Source organism: Phyllopteryx taeniolatus, chromosome 2 (assembly GCF_024500385.1).
Source record: "Phyllopteryx taeniolatus isolate TA_2022b chromosome 2, UOR_Ptae_1.2, whole genome shotgun sequence".
In the NCBI taxonomy this organism is placed as follows: Eukaryota; Metazoa; Chordata; class Actinopteri; order Syngnathiformes; family Syngnathidae; genus Phyllopteryx; species Phyllopteryx taeniolatus.
This window is the reverse complement of record NC_084503.1, coordinates 14,207,636-14,221,886: the sequence shown is the minus strand read 5'-3', so window position 1 is coordinate 14,221,886 and position 14,251 is coordinate 14,207,636. Positions and strand designations below refer to the sequence as shown.

Sequence of the window (14,251 nt, the reverse complement as noted above, 5' to 3'; positions counted from 1 at the left end):
TTTATTAACTATTTAAATATGCATAAAAATAAACAGTGCCATGAAAAGTTTTTTTTTTTTTTTTTTGCATATTAATCATACCCAATTAGACCATCAAACCGATTTTAATATCTCGCAAAGACATCCATACATCCATTTTCCGTACCACTTATCCTCACTAGGGTCGCGGGTGTGCTGAGAGGTGCACATATAAACAACCATTCACACTCACATTCACACCGACACCCAATTTAGAGTCTCCAATTAACCAACCATGCATGTTTTTGGGATGTGGGAAGAAACCAGTGTACCCATTAATTAATTGTGTGCCAAAAACATAATACATTTTTATTTTTTATTTATTATTTTTTATCTGAACATTCAAGTGCCAAGACTGCATTTTAAAATTTGTTTTAAAGGGAGGGCGTTGAAAAACTGTTGCAGCTCTAGTGTCATGGATAAATTTGAAGGCAATGTTAATGAGGCAGAAACAGCAGAGGGCAGAGATGCATCATTTTAGAATCAAGATAACTCTGTTTTTAGTCCGTCCCACACATTTCAACCAACTTTTTTCTGGTAAAAGAGTATCTCTTCTTTAATTTCGTAGAGTTGGTGAATATACTGTGTAATCGTGGCACACAACAGTCTGTGGGTCATGAAAAATCAGTCACAATGCTCTAAATCTGCTGACACTCGAAGCATTGCGTTTTCTGAAATTGCTAGCACTGAAGTAAAGATCATACCACAGCATCACATTTGGATTCAAGTCCAGACTTTGATTTGGCCACTCCAAAACCTTCATTTAAGGTTTTTCTTTCGTTTTTTTTCCCTTTTTTTTGTCATTCAGAGGTAGATTCGCTGGTATATTTCGGATCATTGTCCTGAGCACTTGAGGGCACAAAATGCAAGTTTTGAATGCACAGGCACAAGTGTTCAGCATTTCAGTACCTTTTGCACAACTTGCTGTTCTCTAACAAGAAGCTGAACTGCTAAATTTACAATGGGTGTTTGATCCAAGAATCGACCAAGATATTTTCAAGGTCCACTTCTTTGCCTTTTTCTGACTTTTACAGTCTCCCTGTATCTATGTTGCAACCTGGCGATGACACTGTGACACTCGAAATTCAGTGGCCACTTCCCTATCATATTTGATTTCTCACACTAGTAAGGTACTATTGATCAATTGGTTGACGTTGTCTTGGTCTCATGTCAAAATGTGAACAGGATGATAAAGAGGATTGTATAAATATATATCTTAATTACCCAGGTAATTTATTGGTGGATTCATAAATCACAGAAAGAAGAAAAATAACCACTGCTTATCACGCTCTACAATGGGGTTTGCCAAGATGAGAGCAGCTTTCGGTACTGTGATGACTACGTGGTATAGTGTATCCGAAAAGTATTCACTGCGCTTCATTTTTTTCCCACATTTTGTTGTCACCTCATTCCAAAATTGAATAAATTCATTTTTTTTACCTCAGAATTCTACACACAACACCTCATAACAACAATGTGAAATTTATTTTTTGAATTTTTTGCCAATATATTACAAATAAAAAACTAAGAAATCACATGTACATAAGTATTCCCAGTCTTTCCCATGAGGCTTAAAATTGAGTTCAGGTGCATCATGTGTCCATTGATCATTCTTGAGAGGTTCCTGCATCTTAACTGGAGTCCACCTGTGGTAAATTCAGTTGATTGGACATGATTTGGAAAGGCACACACCTGTCTATCTAAGGTCCCACATCAGAGCACAAACCAAGCATGAAGTCAAAGGAATTCTCTGTAGACCTCAGAGACAGGATTGTCTCGAGGCACAAATCTGGGGAAGGGTACCGAAAATGTCTGCTCTGAAGGTTCTAATAAGCACAGTGGCCTCCATCATCCGAAGATAAAAGCAGTTCCTAACCACCAGGACTCTTCCTAGAGCTGGCCGCCCGTCTAAAATAAGCAATCGGGTAAAAAGACCCTTAAGTCAGGGAGGTGACCAAGAACCCGATGGTCACTATCAGAGTCCTCTGTGGCACTCCACCAATCAGGCCTGTGTGGTAGAGTGGCCAGACAGAAGCCACTTTTGAGTAAAAGACACATGGCAGAATACCTGGAGTTTGCCAAAAGGCACTTGAAGGACTCTCAGACCATGAGAAAGAAAATTATCAGGTCTGATGAGACAAAGATTGAACTTTTTTGGTGGTGGCAGCATCATGCTGTGGTATGTTTTTCAGTGGTAGGAACTGGGAGACTAGTCAGGATAGAGAGACAGATGAATGCAGCAATGTACAGAGACATGCTGGATGAATACCTGCTCCACAGTGCTCAGACGGGGGCGAAGGTTTAGCGCTCAACAGGACACGACCATAAGCACGCAACCAAGAAAATGGAGTGGCTTCAGGACAACTCTGTGAATGTCATTGAGTGGCCCAACCAGAGCCCAGACTTGAATCCGATTGAACATCTCTGGAGCGATCTGAAAATGGCTGTGCACCGATGCTCCCCATCCAACCTGATGGAGCTTGAGAGGTACTGCAAAGAGAAATGGGCAGAACTGCCCAAAGATAGGTGTGCCAAGCTTGTTGCATTATATTCATAAAGACTTGAGGCTGTAATTACTGCCAAAGGTGCATCAACAAAGTATTGAGCAAAGGCTGTTAATAATTATGTAGAGTGGGTATAGAAAGTCTTCAGACCCCCTTAAATTTTTCACTCTTTGTTATATTGCAGCCATTTGCTAAAATCATTCAAGTTATTTCCCCCCCTCATTAAATGTACACACAGCACCCCATATTGACAGAAAAAAACAGAATTGTTAAAAGTTTTACAGATTTATTAAAAAAGAACAACTGAAATATCTCACAGCCATAAGTATTCAGACCTTTTGCTCAGTATTTAGTAGAAGCACCCTTTTGAGCTAATACAGCTATGAGTCTTTTTGGGAATGATGCAACAAGTTTTTCACACCTGGATTTGGGGATCCTCTGCCATTCCTCCTTGCAGATCCTCTCCAGTTCGGATGGTGAACGTTGGTGGACAGCCATTTTCAATTGTGTTTAAGTCAGGGCTCTGGCTGGGCCATTCAAGAACAGTCACGGAGTTGTTCTGAAGCTACTCCTTTGTAATTTTAGCTGTGTGCTTAGGGTCATTGTCTTGTTGGAAGGTGACCCTTCGGCCTAGCCTGAAGTCCTGAGCACTCTGGAGAAGGTTTCGTCCAAGATATCCCTGTACTTAGCCAAATTCATCTTTCCTTCGATTGCAACCAGTCGTCCTGTCCCTGCAGCTGAAAAACACACCCACAGCATGATGCTGCCACCACCATGCGTCACTGTTGGGACTGTTTTGGACAGGTGATAAGCAGTGCCTGGTTTTCTCCACACAAACTGCTTAGAATTAGGCCAAAAAGTTCTATCTTGGTCTCATCAGACCAGAGAATCTTATTTCTCACCATCTTGGAGTTCTTCAGGTGTTTTTTTAGCAAAATCCATGCAGGCTTTCATGTGTCTTGCACACTTCCGTCGGGCCACTCTGCAATAAAGCCGTGACTGGTGGACGGCTGCAGTGATTGTTGACATTCTAAAACTTTCTCCCATCTCCCGACTACATCTTTGTTGCTCAGCCACAGTGATATTTGGGTTCTTCTTTACCTCTCTCACCAATGCTCTTCTCCCCCAATTGCTCAGTTTGGCCGGACGGCCAGTTCTAGGAAGGGTTCTGGTCATCCCAACAGTCTTCCATTTAAGGATTATGGAGGTCACTCTGCTCTTAGCAACCTTTAGTGCAGAAAATGTTTTCTTTGTAACCATGGCCAGATCTGTGCCTTGCCACAATTCGGTCTCTGAGCTCTTCAGGCAGTTCCTTTGACCTCATTATTCTCATTTGCTCTGACATGCAATGTGAGCTCTAAGGTCTTATATAGACAGGTGTGTGGCTTTCCTAATCAAGTCCAATCAGTATAATAAAACACAGCTGGATTCCAATGGAGGTGTCACAGCAAAGGGTCTGAATACTTATGGCTGTGTGGTATTTCAGGTTTTCTTAGTTGTTTAGCCCAGAGTGTAACAAAGCGAGTGAGCACTGCCAAGTCCACACAAGTTCCCAAGACAGTAAAAGTATTGTACTTTCACTCATGAAGGGAGCACTTTATCACCAAGCTACCTTATTACACTTGTGAATTAGTGTGCAGATTCATATATGCAGTGCATTCAGCAGACTTATATGCCAACTGTAAGTATGACACAATGGTCCCAAACATGAAGCTATTACAATATTTAAAGAAAATCACAAACCAATGTATATCTACCTCAGTTCCATTGTAAGTCAGTGCTTGCTCCACCAGTGTTTGTGAGTGATTGGTCAATCCAAAATGTAGCAGCAAGTTAGCAGCATTTGTGAGGGACAAATGGCGATGGGAGGGCGGGGCTTTGATCCACACTTGGCGCAGGCACTGAAGGGCATGACTGCCATTTCCTTGGGCTCGCCAGAATAGAGATGCCTCATTATAGACCTGCCAGCTGGATAATTTGTCCTACACAAACAATACCTTCTTAGTGTAGCAATATTTGGCTTCAGAAACATGCTATGGTTATTTGATGGAGTATGTGATAATAGGTCAGGTGTATATGATACTGTATGTATGACGATAATGTACACATTGCGAGATCAGCTTCTGATGAGCATGACAGGCGTGTTAAGGGAAGACTGCTTACTAATTTCATTATTTCGGCAATTCTGGAACCAATTTGTTCCAACGTCCAATCACCACTCCGGAACTGCAATATCTGTAATTACACATGATAATGTTTTGGCTCTCTTTTACATTACTGCAAAATACCATGTTACATCTAACATTTTAGTTATGCATTACAAACACCCAGAAAAAAGACAAACAGACAGACACCTTAGAGGCAAAGGGATCTGGCATCATCTTGCCTTCCAGAAGCCAGTCCAGTGAAGCAGGCAGGGGAGCAGAATGTACTTCAGAGACATAACCACACTCTGGCAGGGTCACTGTCTGAGGAGGACTATGAGTCCCATAGAGGAGAGTTGCCACTGGGCTGAATGTGCACAGAGAGAATTAAATTAATTTATACAGTATTTTACTCTTGGAGCACAGTCACCTACAGTGACCTACCCACAAAATAATTGCAGATCTTGAATGTGTACTTGCCTGTGACTCTTGGTTTCATGTAGAAGGTGGTATGATGGCAACAAGTACGCAGGGGGAACACCTGGGTATTCCCTGATGCAGTCTGTCCTTTGAGGCCACAACAACCTTTGGATATCCTACAGAAAAAAACATGAATGCATTAAGAAAAATCAGTTTCCTTGAAAAACGTCTTAAGACTAAGCTTAATGTAAATTCTCTAATGTTTGGCCATGTGTCCACTGCGCTATATACTGTATATGGGCCTGCACAATAATTGACAAGTGTAACTTGGTGGCTGGGTGATGACATGCAGCCTCCAACAGGGAACACATAATCCATGCTGTCTTGTAGGGGCTAGTGTGTGCTTTGCAGTTCACAATTGCTTTTTTAGATTCAGCGCCTCAAAGTGCAGCTTGTCATGCCAACGAAATCCATACTGGCCATTAGCTCAGGAATTTGTGGGAGGGGATGAGGACTGGATGACTTTCATTAGACAGGGCAATCCCCTCAAAATGTGTTAAAAACAGAAATAGGGTGGGTACAGTTTTCTATAATTATTGATCCTGGTATTTTGCCACAAGCAAGTCACAAACATGTTACCACAAAACATGGCAACTGTTATTAATTGTGAAAAAATGCACAATTTGTCTGAGTGTTGCAAAGTCAATCCTTAACCAGAATATATGCAGGCTCCGCATTGTAAAGAAAAAAGTGGAAAAAAGAATATGCTGTAAACTACAGTCAACTAATTAGCCTTCTTGCCTGTGTCCCATCATGATGACTATTCCAGAGAGCGGCGACAGGATCCTGGTCACCTGACACAGAAGGATGGAGCTGAGGGGTGTATGTTGTCTGGTTTGAACTGTGATCTGACACAAGTGCCACACTGGAAGCCACAGATATCTCTTCGCCAAACTATGAAAAAAGGGAGGCAACAGCCCCAAAAAAAAACACAGTCAATGGGATTGATTAGTTTGCCGACAGGATCAACGTAGTCCCATCTATGGAAAGGAGCAAAGTGCCACTATACAGCAAAACGGAGCCTTACGTTAACACAACACATGCAACAATAGATTGACAACTAATCAATCAAATTAATCGGAAACTATTTTAAATCATCAATTAATCGTTTAAAGACCATTTTTAACTTAAAACAGTCAAATCCTTGCAATTTCAGCCTCTCAACAGTAAATATTTCTGTAGATTTCAGTTATCCTTCATGAAAGCAGACTGATTATCTTTGTGTTTAGTCAAAATAAGATATCTGCAAACATTTTACTTTGGAAAACAATGATCAACATGTTTGCCTTTTTCTGACATGTTTAGGACGAAAACAGTAACGGAATCACAATCAACTTAGGTTTGTGCATTTTCTGCACTGCCAATTTGAAATGTCCTGTTTTTGTATGACGGAATGGAATTTTATTTTTTTTAAATAATAATAAAAATAATCAACAGATTAATCGATTATTTAAATCTTTAATCGCAGCCCTAGTTATCACTTAATGTTTATATTATACATCGTTATGTAAACATGGAGATGACACATGCAAACTGAGCCACATTATAGAAAAAAAAGTCACTCAAAACAAGTAGTGTAAACCCAACCCAAATTAATTTTACAGTACAGTATTTTCCAAAACAAATCCAACAAGAAAATACTGATTACAAATACTTACTTGGACAAAATGGACATGTTCAAACAGGTCACCACGGTGATAACGTACAGGCAGATCAAAAGGGCAGTGGAGGCTGCGCTGCTGTTGACCCAGGCGACAAATTTGATGGTTCCCTGTGACAATACTTTATATTATTTCATTACATTTATATGAACGCCAAGAATAGTGTATCTATCATGTTTCCACTTCACAGTTAAATTTACTAATGCCGCTACAGTACTATTACACAATAACATTATTTTGGCCTCCATTGTTTCATATTGCCTTTTTTAAAGATAAACCTTCTTTAAATTCACAACACAAAAATATGATCACTGCCTTAAACCTTGGACACCATTACTGGCATATTACCAAGTTGGGCTTCTTTGGCCATTTGGGTTTCATGGATAATGTTGTGCAGGATCTGCTCTTCCTGCAACAGCTTGTGTTTATCTAGCGCCTCCTGCTGGCGAAGGTAGTGGTCATGCTGCTTTTGGTACTCCTTGAGCTCATTCAGGGTTCGTTGCAGTGATCTGTATACGGAGAGCCATAATTATATATACATATGAAATCATAAAGAATAGTTGTCATTACTGAATTGCATCACTGCCCTTTCGAGTTGTCCCATGTTTGTATAAAGAAAAAGTGTGGAGAAAAGCTATTGTAATTCTTACAGTGGAAGTTGAATAATATTACAGTAATGTTCTTGTTGCAGCATTTTATTGGTTTACTGTTCATCAAGATTGTCTTCAGTCAAGTCAAATTTATGTTGCAAACCATTTCAGGTCATCAAACAACACAGAAGATAACAGAGGTGTAAAGAGGAGTGAATTTTTGAGATTTAAAAGGCATTTATCAAGTATCGGTACTATCGGCAAATACTTAAATGCAAGTACTTGTACTTGGCCTGAAACAGTGGCGAGGCCAGCCCGATTGAGCTCATCCAAAACTTGCCTTAGCCTACCTTATGACCTGCGTCTTCAAATTTATTTTGATTTTTTTTTTGTCTGAAAAAAATATATGTGATGATAGCACACATTTTGTCATTGACAAAAAAGTAAACCTCCTGAAAATCGGTTGAGAAATTAGCAAATTATGACTTAATTTCAATCTCCATGCATTGCCTTTGAAGGGAACATCGACCTTCCCAACATGTCTGCCACATTGGCAGGTCGGTTCGCCGAACTCCTGCAGCGTGCTGGCGTAGTCATATCTATGGTCAGAACAGCTACACACATTTCCAGCTGTGATAACGCTAATGACCAGGTAATGCTTGATTTAAAACCCTGACACAATCTATGAAATGACAGTTTACCACACAGCGATGCTTCAATGCCTCCTCTTGAATTGCTGTAATGTGTCGGCACTGACTTCGGCAGGAGCTTGTAATGGTGCATACTGCGTAGCTATTAGCTAATAAGTTAATTAGGCACTTGGAGCTATCGCTAGCGAATAGCAAAGAGTTTTTTACTCATTGTATTCATACTGTTACAAAAGGTCTGTGCTTTTCTGACAATAAACCAGACTTTTATAATGTATTGAATAAGTAGATATAATAATAATAATACTATTGTCATCCACCAAATGGTCTTTTCAAGGTCTATAAAGTTCAAATTTCAGAAGGGTAACTTTCCAAAATTAGATCATGGGCTCAGCCCACCCAAAGTACTCAACCCACCCCTGTTCTGAAAAAAGTGGTATCGCCGCAGCCCTAATATTAACTGTAATTATGACTTTACTAGTGTAGGTTACTGATAGACTACGACGCACTCCGACTTATTTACAAATTTAGGTTACAACAGCATTGTAGGAGTGGAACTCAGTCGTAAAAGGAGTACCCTCGATAACCTTCTTTTACTTAGTAATGGATATACAGAGCTCCAAATGTATAAAGACGCACTTACAATGTAGTATGTGAACAACGTATGTACTTACGTAAAATCATAATTTTAGATTTTAATGACTACATTTTGAATGCGTGTAAAGTTGTACTTTTTATCTATGTTAAAATGGATGTGTGTGTGTACCTGTGCTGGGCTTCTAGACGCTGCTCAAGCTTTTGCTGGCAGAGCACAGCATGCTTCCTCCTCAAGGCCAACTCAAAGCCCGGCTGGGCCTGTAATGCCTGCTCATAACACAACACAGAGTGGTTGTATTCACCAAGCATCTGGTAGGGCAGAGAATGTGGGAACATAAGATTTGTAGATCGTTGTTACCTACAGTTCTAATACACACTGAAGAATTTAAAAATATATACAAGTATATATTCTGTGTAACTGTCTAAAGGCACATGTATGAACACACCCGATTGCACTGGCAGTAAAAACAAAACTTTAAATAGTATTGCACTAACGTTTTGGTCTAAATAACATTAAGTGTGAACCTTGCTGTTTAAGCTACAAGTACTGTAGCACTAGTGTACTAATGTGGCCCCTTTTTAACTCACGGCATAAATGTTTCCCAAAGTGTAGTGACTGGTAAACAGGTCTGAGGGTAGGTCCAGGGCAGCGTGGGCTAGAACAGCAGCATCTGCTGAGAAATGGCCGCGGTGCAGGATGTTGGCCATATTAACCAAGCCTACATCCTTGTGATGCCTGATAACACACAAAGAGCGAGGGAATATGAGCTTATGTGGGCGCTCTCATACAAATACAATCAATTGAAGGATCCAGCAGGATCTTTGATGAGGCTAACGCTACCTAGGGGAAAAGTGTAGAGCGCGCACCACACAATCCATTGCCCTCTGAGGATCGTTCGACATACGCCAATAGAATGAAGCCATGTTGTACAGCACCCATGATGATGTATTCTGGAACACACAAACACACGATTATTCTTTTGTTGGCTTACTGTTCTGACATCTCTGGACTTTTGTTGTTTTTGTATTTCACACTGATAGCTGAACTGGCAAGACTATTTTAATATGTAGTAACAAACAAGTCGCAAGGATAGCAGTAGATTTTGGTTTAAAGTCCATATATAAACCTTTATATTATTACTGAGCAACCTCTTGAGATGTGTAATCTCTTTTTAGAAGGGGTCTAATATACAATTACAATGTTTGTTTGATATGACGTTTGACAAAAATCTGTTGCTAGATTTCCAACAATTAACTGATTATAACATACACTATATTGCCAAGAGTATTTGCTCACCTGCCTTGACTCACATATGATTTGTGAGTGATATCCCAGTCTAAAACCCTTTGCAGCTATAACAGCTTCAACTCTTGTGGGAAGGCTTTCAACAAGGTTTAGGAGTTAGTTTCTGGGAATTTTTGCCGATTCTTCCAGGAGCGCATTTGTGAGGTCCCACACTGACGTTGGGCAAGGCCTGGCTCACTGCCCACTCAAAATCAACCCAAAGGTGTTCTATCAGGTTGAGGTCAGGACTCTGTGCAGGTCAGTCAATTTCATGCATACCAAATTATCTCATATCTTTATGGACCTTACTTTGTGCACTGGTGCACAGACATGTTGGAACAGGAAGGGGTGATCCCTAAACTTGATTGTTTGATTGTGTTGACTGTGTTCTTCCATCAGTCTTGTTTGGTGCTGCTACAAAAAAGGACAAACTGACTGCAACGGACAATCAAAACTGCTGAAAGGATTGTCGGTACCCCCCTACCCACCCTTGAGTACTTGCACGCTGCCAGAACTAAGACAAGAGCGTGCAAAATCCTCTTGGACCCGCCACATCCCGGTCACCAGCTCTTCCAGCTCCTTCCCTCAGGTAGGCGCTACCGATCAATCCAAACTAGAACAAGCAGACATTACAACAGCTTCTTCCCTCTTGCAATCAACTTCTTAAACACCTAACCTACAATTCCATTCCAACATGCTGGCAATTTTTTGACTTGAGTTCGTTGTCACATTTCTGTGGGGCCAATTATATATTACTTGTGGACTCACTGTAGTAGTCTCGCCACGCTGCACTATTTGCATATCTGTTGTTGACCAATACTGGCCACTCATGCCCGAGTAGCATCTGCTCCATTTGCACACTGATTGAGGAGTATCAACATTGTCCCAGATTATCGCACTACTCGCCACTTTAAACCGCATACATTCCTTGAAGTCTCGGCGCCCTTTGCACAATGGTCATTGCACCGGACTATTGCAATATTAGTTATTCGAACTGCTCTAAGAGCTAGAGGACTCTGCATCTTTTTGCACAATTGTCCAAAAAAAAGAAATAATAATGTACCGGCATTCCCAGATAGCTATCAACCCTTTATTGCTAAGTGACTGTTTTTTGTCAATGTCTTTATGTCTCAAAAGTGTTCTGTCAATTGACTGTCTGTTGTCGTACTAGAGCGGCTCCAACTACCAGAGACAAATTCCGGTGTTTTTTGGACATACTTGGCAAATAAAGAGGATTCTGATTGAACAGGTGTGCCATAGGCTGGCCACAATAAAAGGCCACTCTGAAATTTGCAGTTTTATCACACAGCACAATGCCACAGTTCTGAGAGAGTGTGCAATTGGCATGCTGACTGCAGGAATGTCCACCAGAACTGTTGCCTGTGAATTTAATGTTCATTTCTCTACCATAAGCAGTCTACAAAGGCGTTTCAGACATTTTGGCAGTACATCCAACCGGCCTCACAACCGCAGATCACGTGTAACCACGCCACCCCAGGACCTTCACATCCAGCATGTTCACCTCCAAGATCGTTTGAGACGAGCCACCTGGACAGCTGCTGCAACAATCAGTTTGCATAACCCAAGAATTTCTGCACAAACTGTCAGAAACAGTCTCAGGGAAGCTCTTCTGCATGCTCGTCGTCCTCATCAGGGTCTCGACCTGGCTGCAGTTCGTCGTCGTAGCAGACTTGAGTGGACGAATGCTCACATTCGACGGCGTCTGGCACGTTGGAGAGGTATTCTCTTCACGGATAAATCCTGGTTTTCACTGTTCAGGGCAGATAGCAGACAGTGTGTGTGGCATCGTGTGGGTGAGCGGTTTGCTGATGTGAACGTTGTGGATCGAGTGGCCCATGGTGGAGGTGGGGTTATGGTATGGGCAGGTGTATGTATGTTATGGGCGACGAACACAGGTGCATTTTATTGATGGCATTTTGAATGCACAGAGATACCGTGACGAGATCCTGAGGCCCATTGTTGTGCCATTCATTCACGACCATCACCTCATGTGGTAGCATGATAATGCACGGCCCAATGTTACAAGGATCTGTACAATTTCTGGAAGATGAAAACATCCCAGTTCTTGCATGGCCAGCATACTCCCCGGAAATGTCACACATTGAGCATGTTTGGGATGCTCTGGATCGGCGTAAACGACAGCGTGTTCCCAGTTCCTGCCAATATCCAGAAACTTCGTATAGCCATTGAAGAGGATTGGACCAACATTCCGCAGGCCACAATCAACAACCTGATCAACTCGATGCGAAGGAGATGTGTTGCACTGCGTGAGGCAAATGGTGGTCACACCAGATGCTGACTGGTTTTCTGACCCTCCAGAGACCCACAATAAAGCCAAACTACACATTTCAGAGTGCCCTTTTATTGTGGCCAGCCTAAGGCACACCTGTACAATAATCATGCTGTCGAATCAGCACCTTGATATGCCACACCTGTGAGGTGGCATGGATTATCTCGACAAAGATAACTCACTAACACATATTAGACAGATTTGTGAACAATATTTGAGGGAAATGGCCTTTTGTGTATGTAGAAAAGGTTTTAGATCTTTGAAGCTAGCTCAAAAAAAATGGGAGCAAAAAAAAAAGTGTTGCGTTTGTTATTTTTGTTCAGTATACAACATTATGGAAACAGTTTGGAGATGGCCCCTTCCTGTTCCAACATGACTGTGCATCAGTGCACAAATCAAGGTTCATAAAGACACGAATGAGAGAGTTTGATGTGGATGAACTTGAATGGTCAGCACAATCCTGACCTCAACCCTGTAGAACACTTTTAGATGAATCAGAGCGAAGATTGAGAGCCAGGCCTTTTCGTCCAACATCAGTGTGTAACCTCAATTAAGAATGGGATGTCACTTAAATTCAAGCGAATACTTTTGGCAAAATAGTGTATGTAAACTGGCCTTGATGAAATAAAAGAAACGTAAACACTTTTTTTCTTGGAAGGATTGCACTTGGCACACTGCATCAGTAGCATTTCAACAAAACATAACGCCTGCAAGTATCATCCTTGAAAAAAATATATAATTATAAATACATTAATACAAAGAGTTTTTCACATTACATGCCTGTGTCCAAAATGTAAAGCGCTTACCCTCGGTAATGCCTGATGGATGCGATGGCCCATCACGTCTATACTGTGACCAAGTTTATGTGACAAAGAGCTAAAAATCGGGTCCTCCTTTGAAAGTAATGGGGAGGTGAGGTTCGCCCTCTCTTGCACACCCTACAATAAACCAGTAAGAATACAGTCATGTTATGCGTTACGGTTACTTTATTATTTCATATGACAGAAAATCTGCTCACACTCATAGTACGTAGGTTGCATATGCCAAAAGATTCTTGCACTTAGTACTACTAAAAAAAACATTCAAATGCACTGACATGCAGGCCGAGTGGAAAACAAATGACAACAACATACTTACTTGCCTATTTCCAAAAATGTGTCTGTTAGAAAGACGTGCTGAATTTTGTAATGCCACAATTTGGCTAATTTGGTAACGTGAGAGAGTAATTCAGTAGCTTGGTGATCAAGTACTGCCTCCGAAAGTAAAAATAAAATTGAACTGTTATGGAGGCTCGATCTTTTCTTCACATACTGGGCTGGTAGTAGCCCTTGCGTCGTCCAAACACCCTTGCTGCCCCTCGGTCATCCTGGTAGTGGTACGGGTACTGGCCCAGTCATACAGAGAGCAGGGTGAACACTGGTTCAGCTACATGTGACAGAACCTCCAATCCAAAAGAGAGTAAGTTGTTAAACATGCTGTAATTCTCTATCCTTATTGTATTTTGATGGAGAGATTTTATCAAGACACCTGAGAACTGTTTAGTATTGGGGGGGGTGCATAATGTCTCTTTTGAAAACTCAAACTCTGCAACAGCTGCTCTCACAGGGCTCTAGACAAAATTTTTGAACTGGTGGGCCCAACCTTTTTCTCTTGGGTGCACCAGCCTTTTGACCGCATGACATTTAACACAGCAGTTTTACAGGCTCACTTTTATTTAGTAAAAGTCAATAATTAATTTAATTTAATTAATTTTTTTTTTAAAATAGCTGCCTGCCTTTTCAGGGAATATTGACTGGGAAATGATTAACTGACAATCTGATCAATATAAAGGTCTTTATTTGTAGCACAAGAGACGGGTAACTTACTGAAAAGTGTTGGTGCTAAAGTTCTACATGTCACAGCGCTGGTTAGGACTTTTGGACGAATTAGGCCTTAATTTACTTACTTACTTAACATTCTTCAGGGAGTTGTCAATCGTTCTTTTCATTTTATCACCCGCAGCTATTTCCACAAG

The 14,251-nt window shown here is 41.1% G+C and overlaps 1 protein-coding gene across 2 annotated transcripts in view; it reads right to left on the bottom strand.

Annotated features, from left to right (window-relative positions):
- The window catches only part of ttc17 (tetratricopeptide repeat domain 17), a 43,597-nt gene that overhangs the window by 19,019 nt on the left and 10,327 nt on the right, over nucleotides 1-14,251 (bottom strand). For both annotated transcript variants that reach the window (XM_061762152.1, XM_061762142.1), the window contains exons 5-15: nucleotides 13,044-13,175; nucleotides 9,483-9,592; nucleotides 9,230-9,377; nucleotides 8,811-8,950; nucleotides 7,156-7,316; nucleotides 6,805-6,917; nucleotides 5,888-6,040; nucleotides 5,147-5,262; nucleotides 4,877-5,033; nucleotides 4,686-4,757; nucleotides 4,280-4,504 (exon numbers count right to left, since the gene is read on the bottom strand). In XM_061762152.1, coding sequence (XP_061618136.1) covers nucleotides 4,280-4,504; nucleotides 4,686-4,757; nucleotides 4,877-5,033; nucleotides 5,147-5,262; nucleotides 5,888-6,040; nucleotides 6,805-6,917; nucleotides 7,156-7,316; nucleotides 8,811-8,950; nucleotides 9,230-9,377; nucleotides 9,483-9,592; nucleotides 13,044-13,175 — 1,527 coding nt within the window. The remainder of the gene's footprint in view (nucleotides 1-4,279; nucleotides 4,505-4,685; nucleotides 4,758-4,876; nucleotides 5,034-5,146; nucleotides 5,263-5,887; nucleotides 6,041-6,804; nucleotides 6,918-7,155; nucleotides 7,317-8,810; nucleotides 8,951-9,229; nucleotides 9,378-9,482; nucleotides 9,593-13,043; nucleotides 13,176-14,251) is intronic.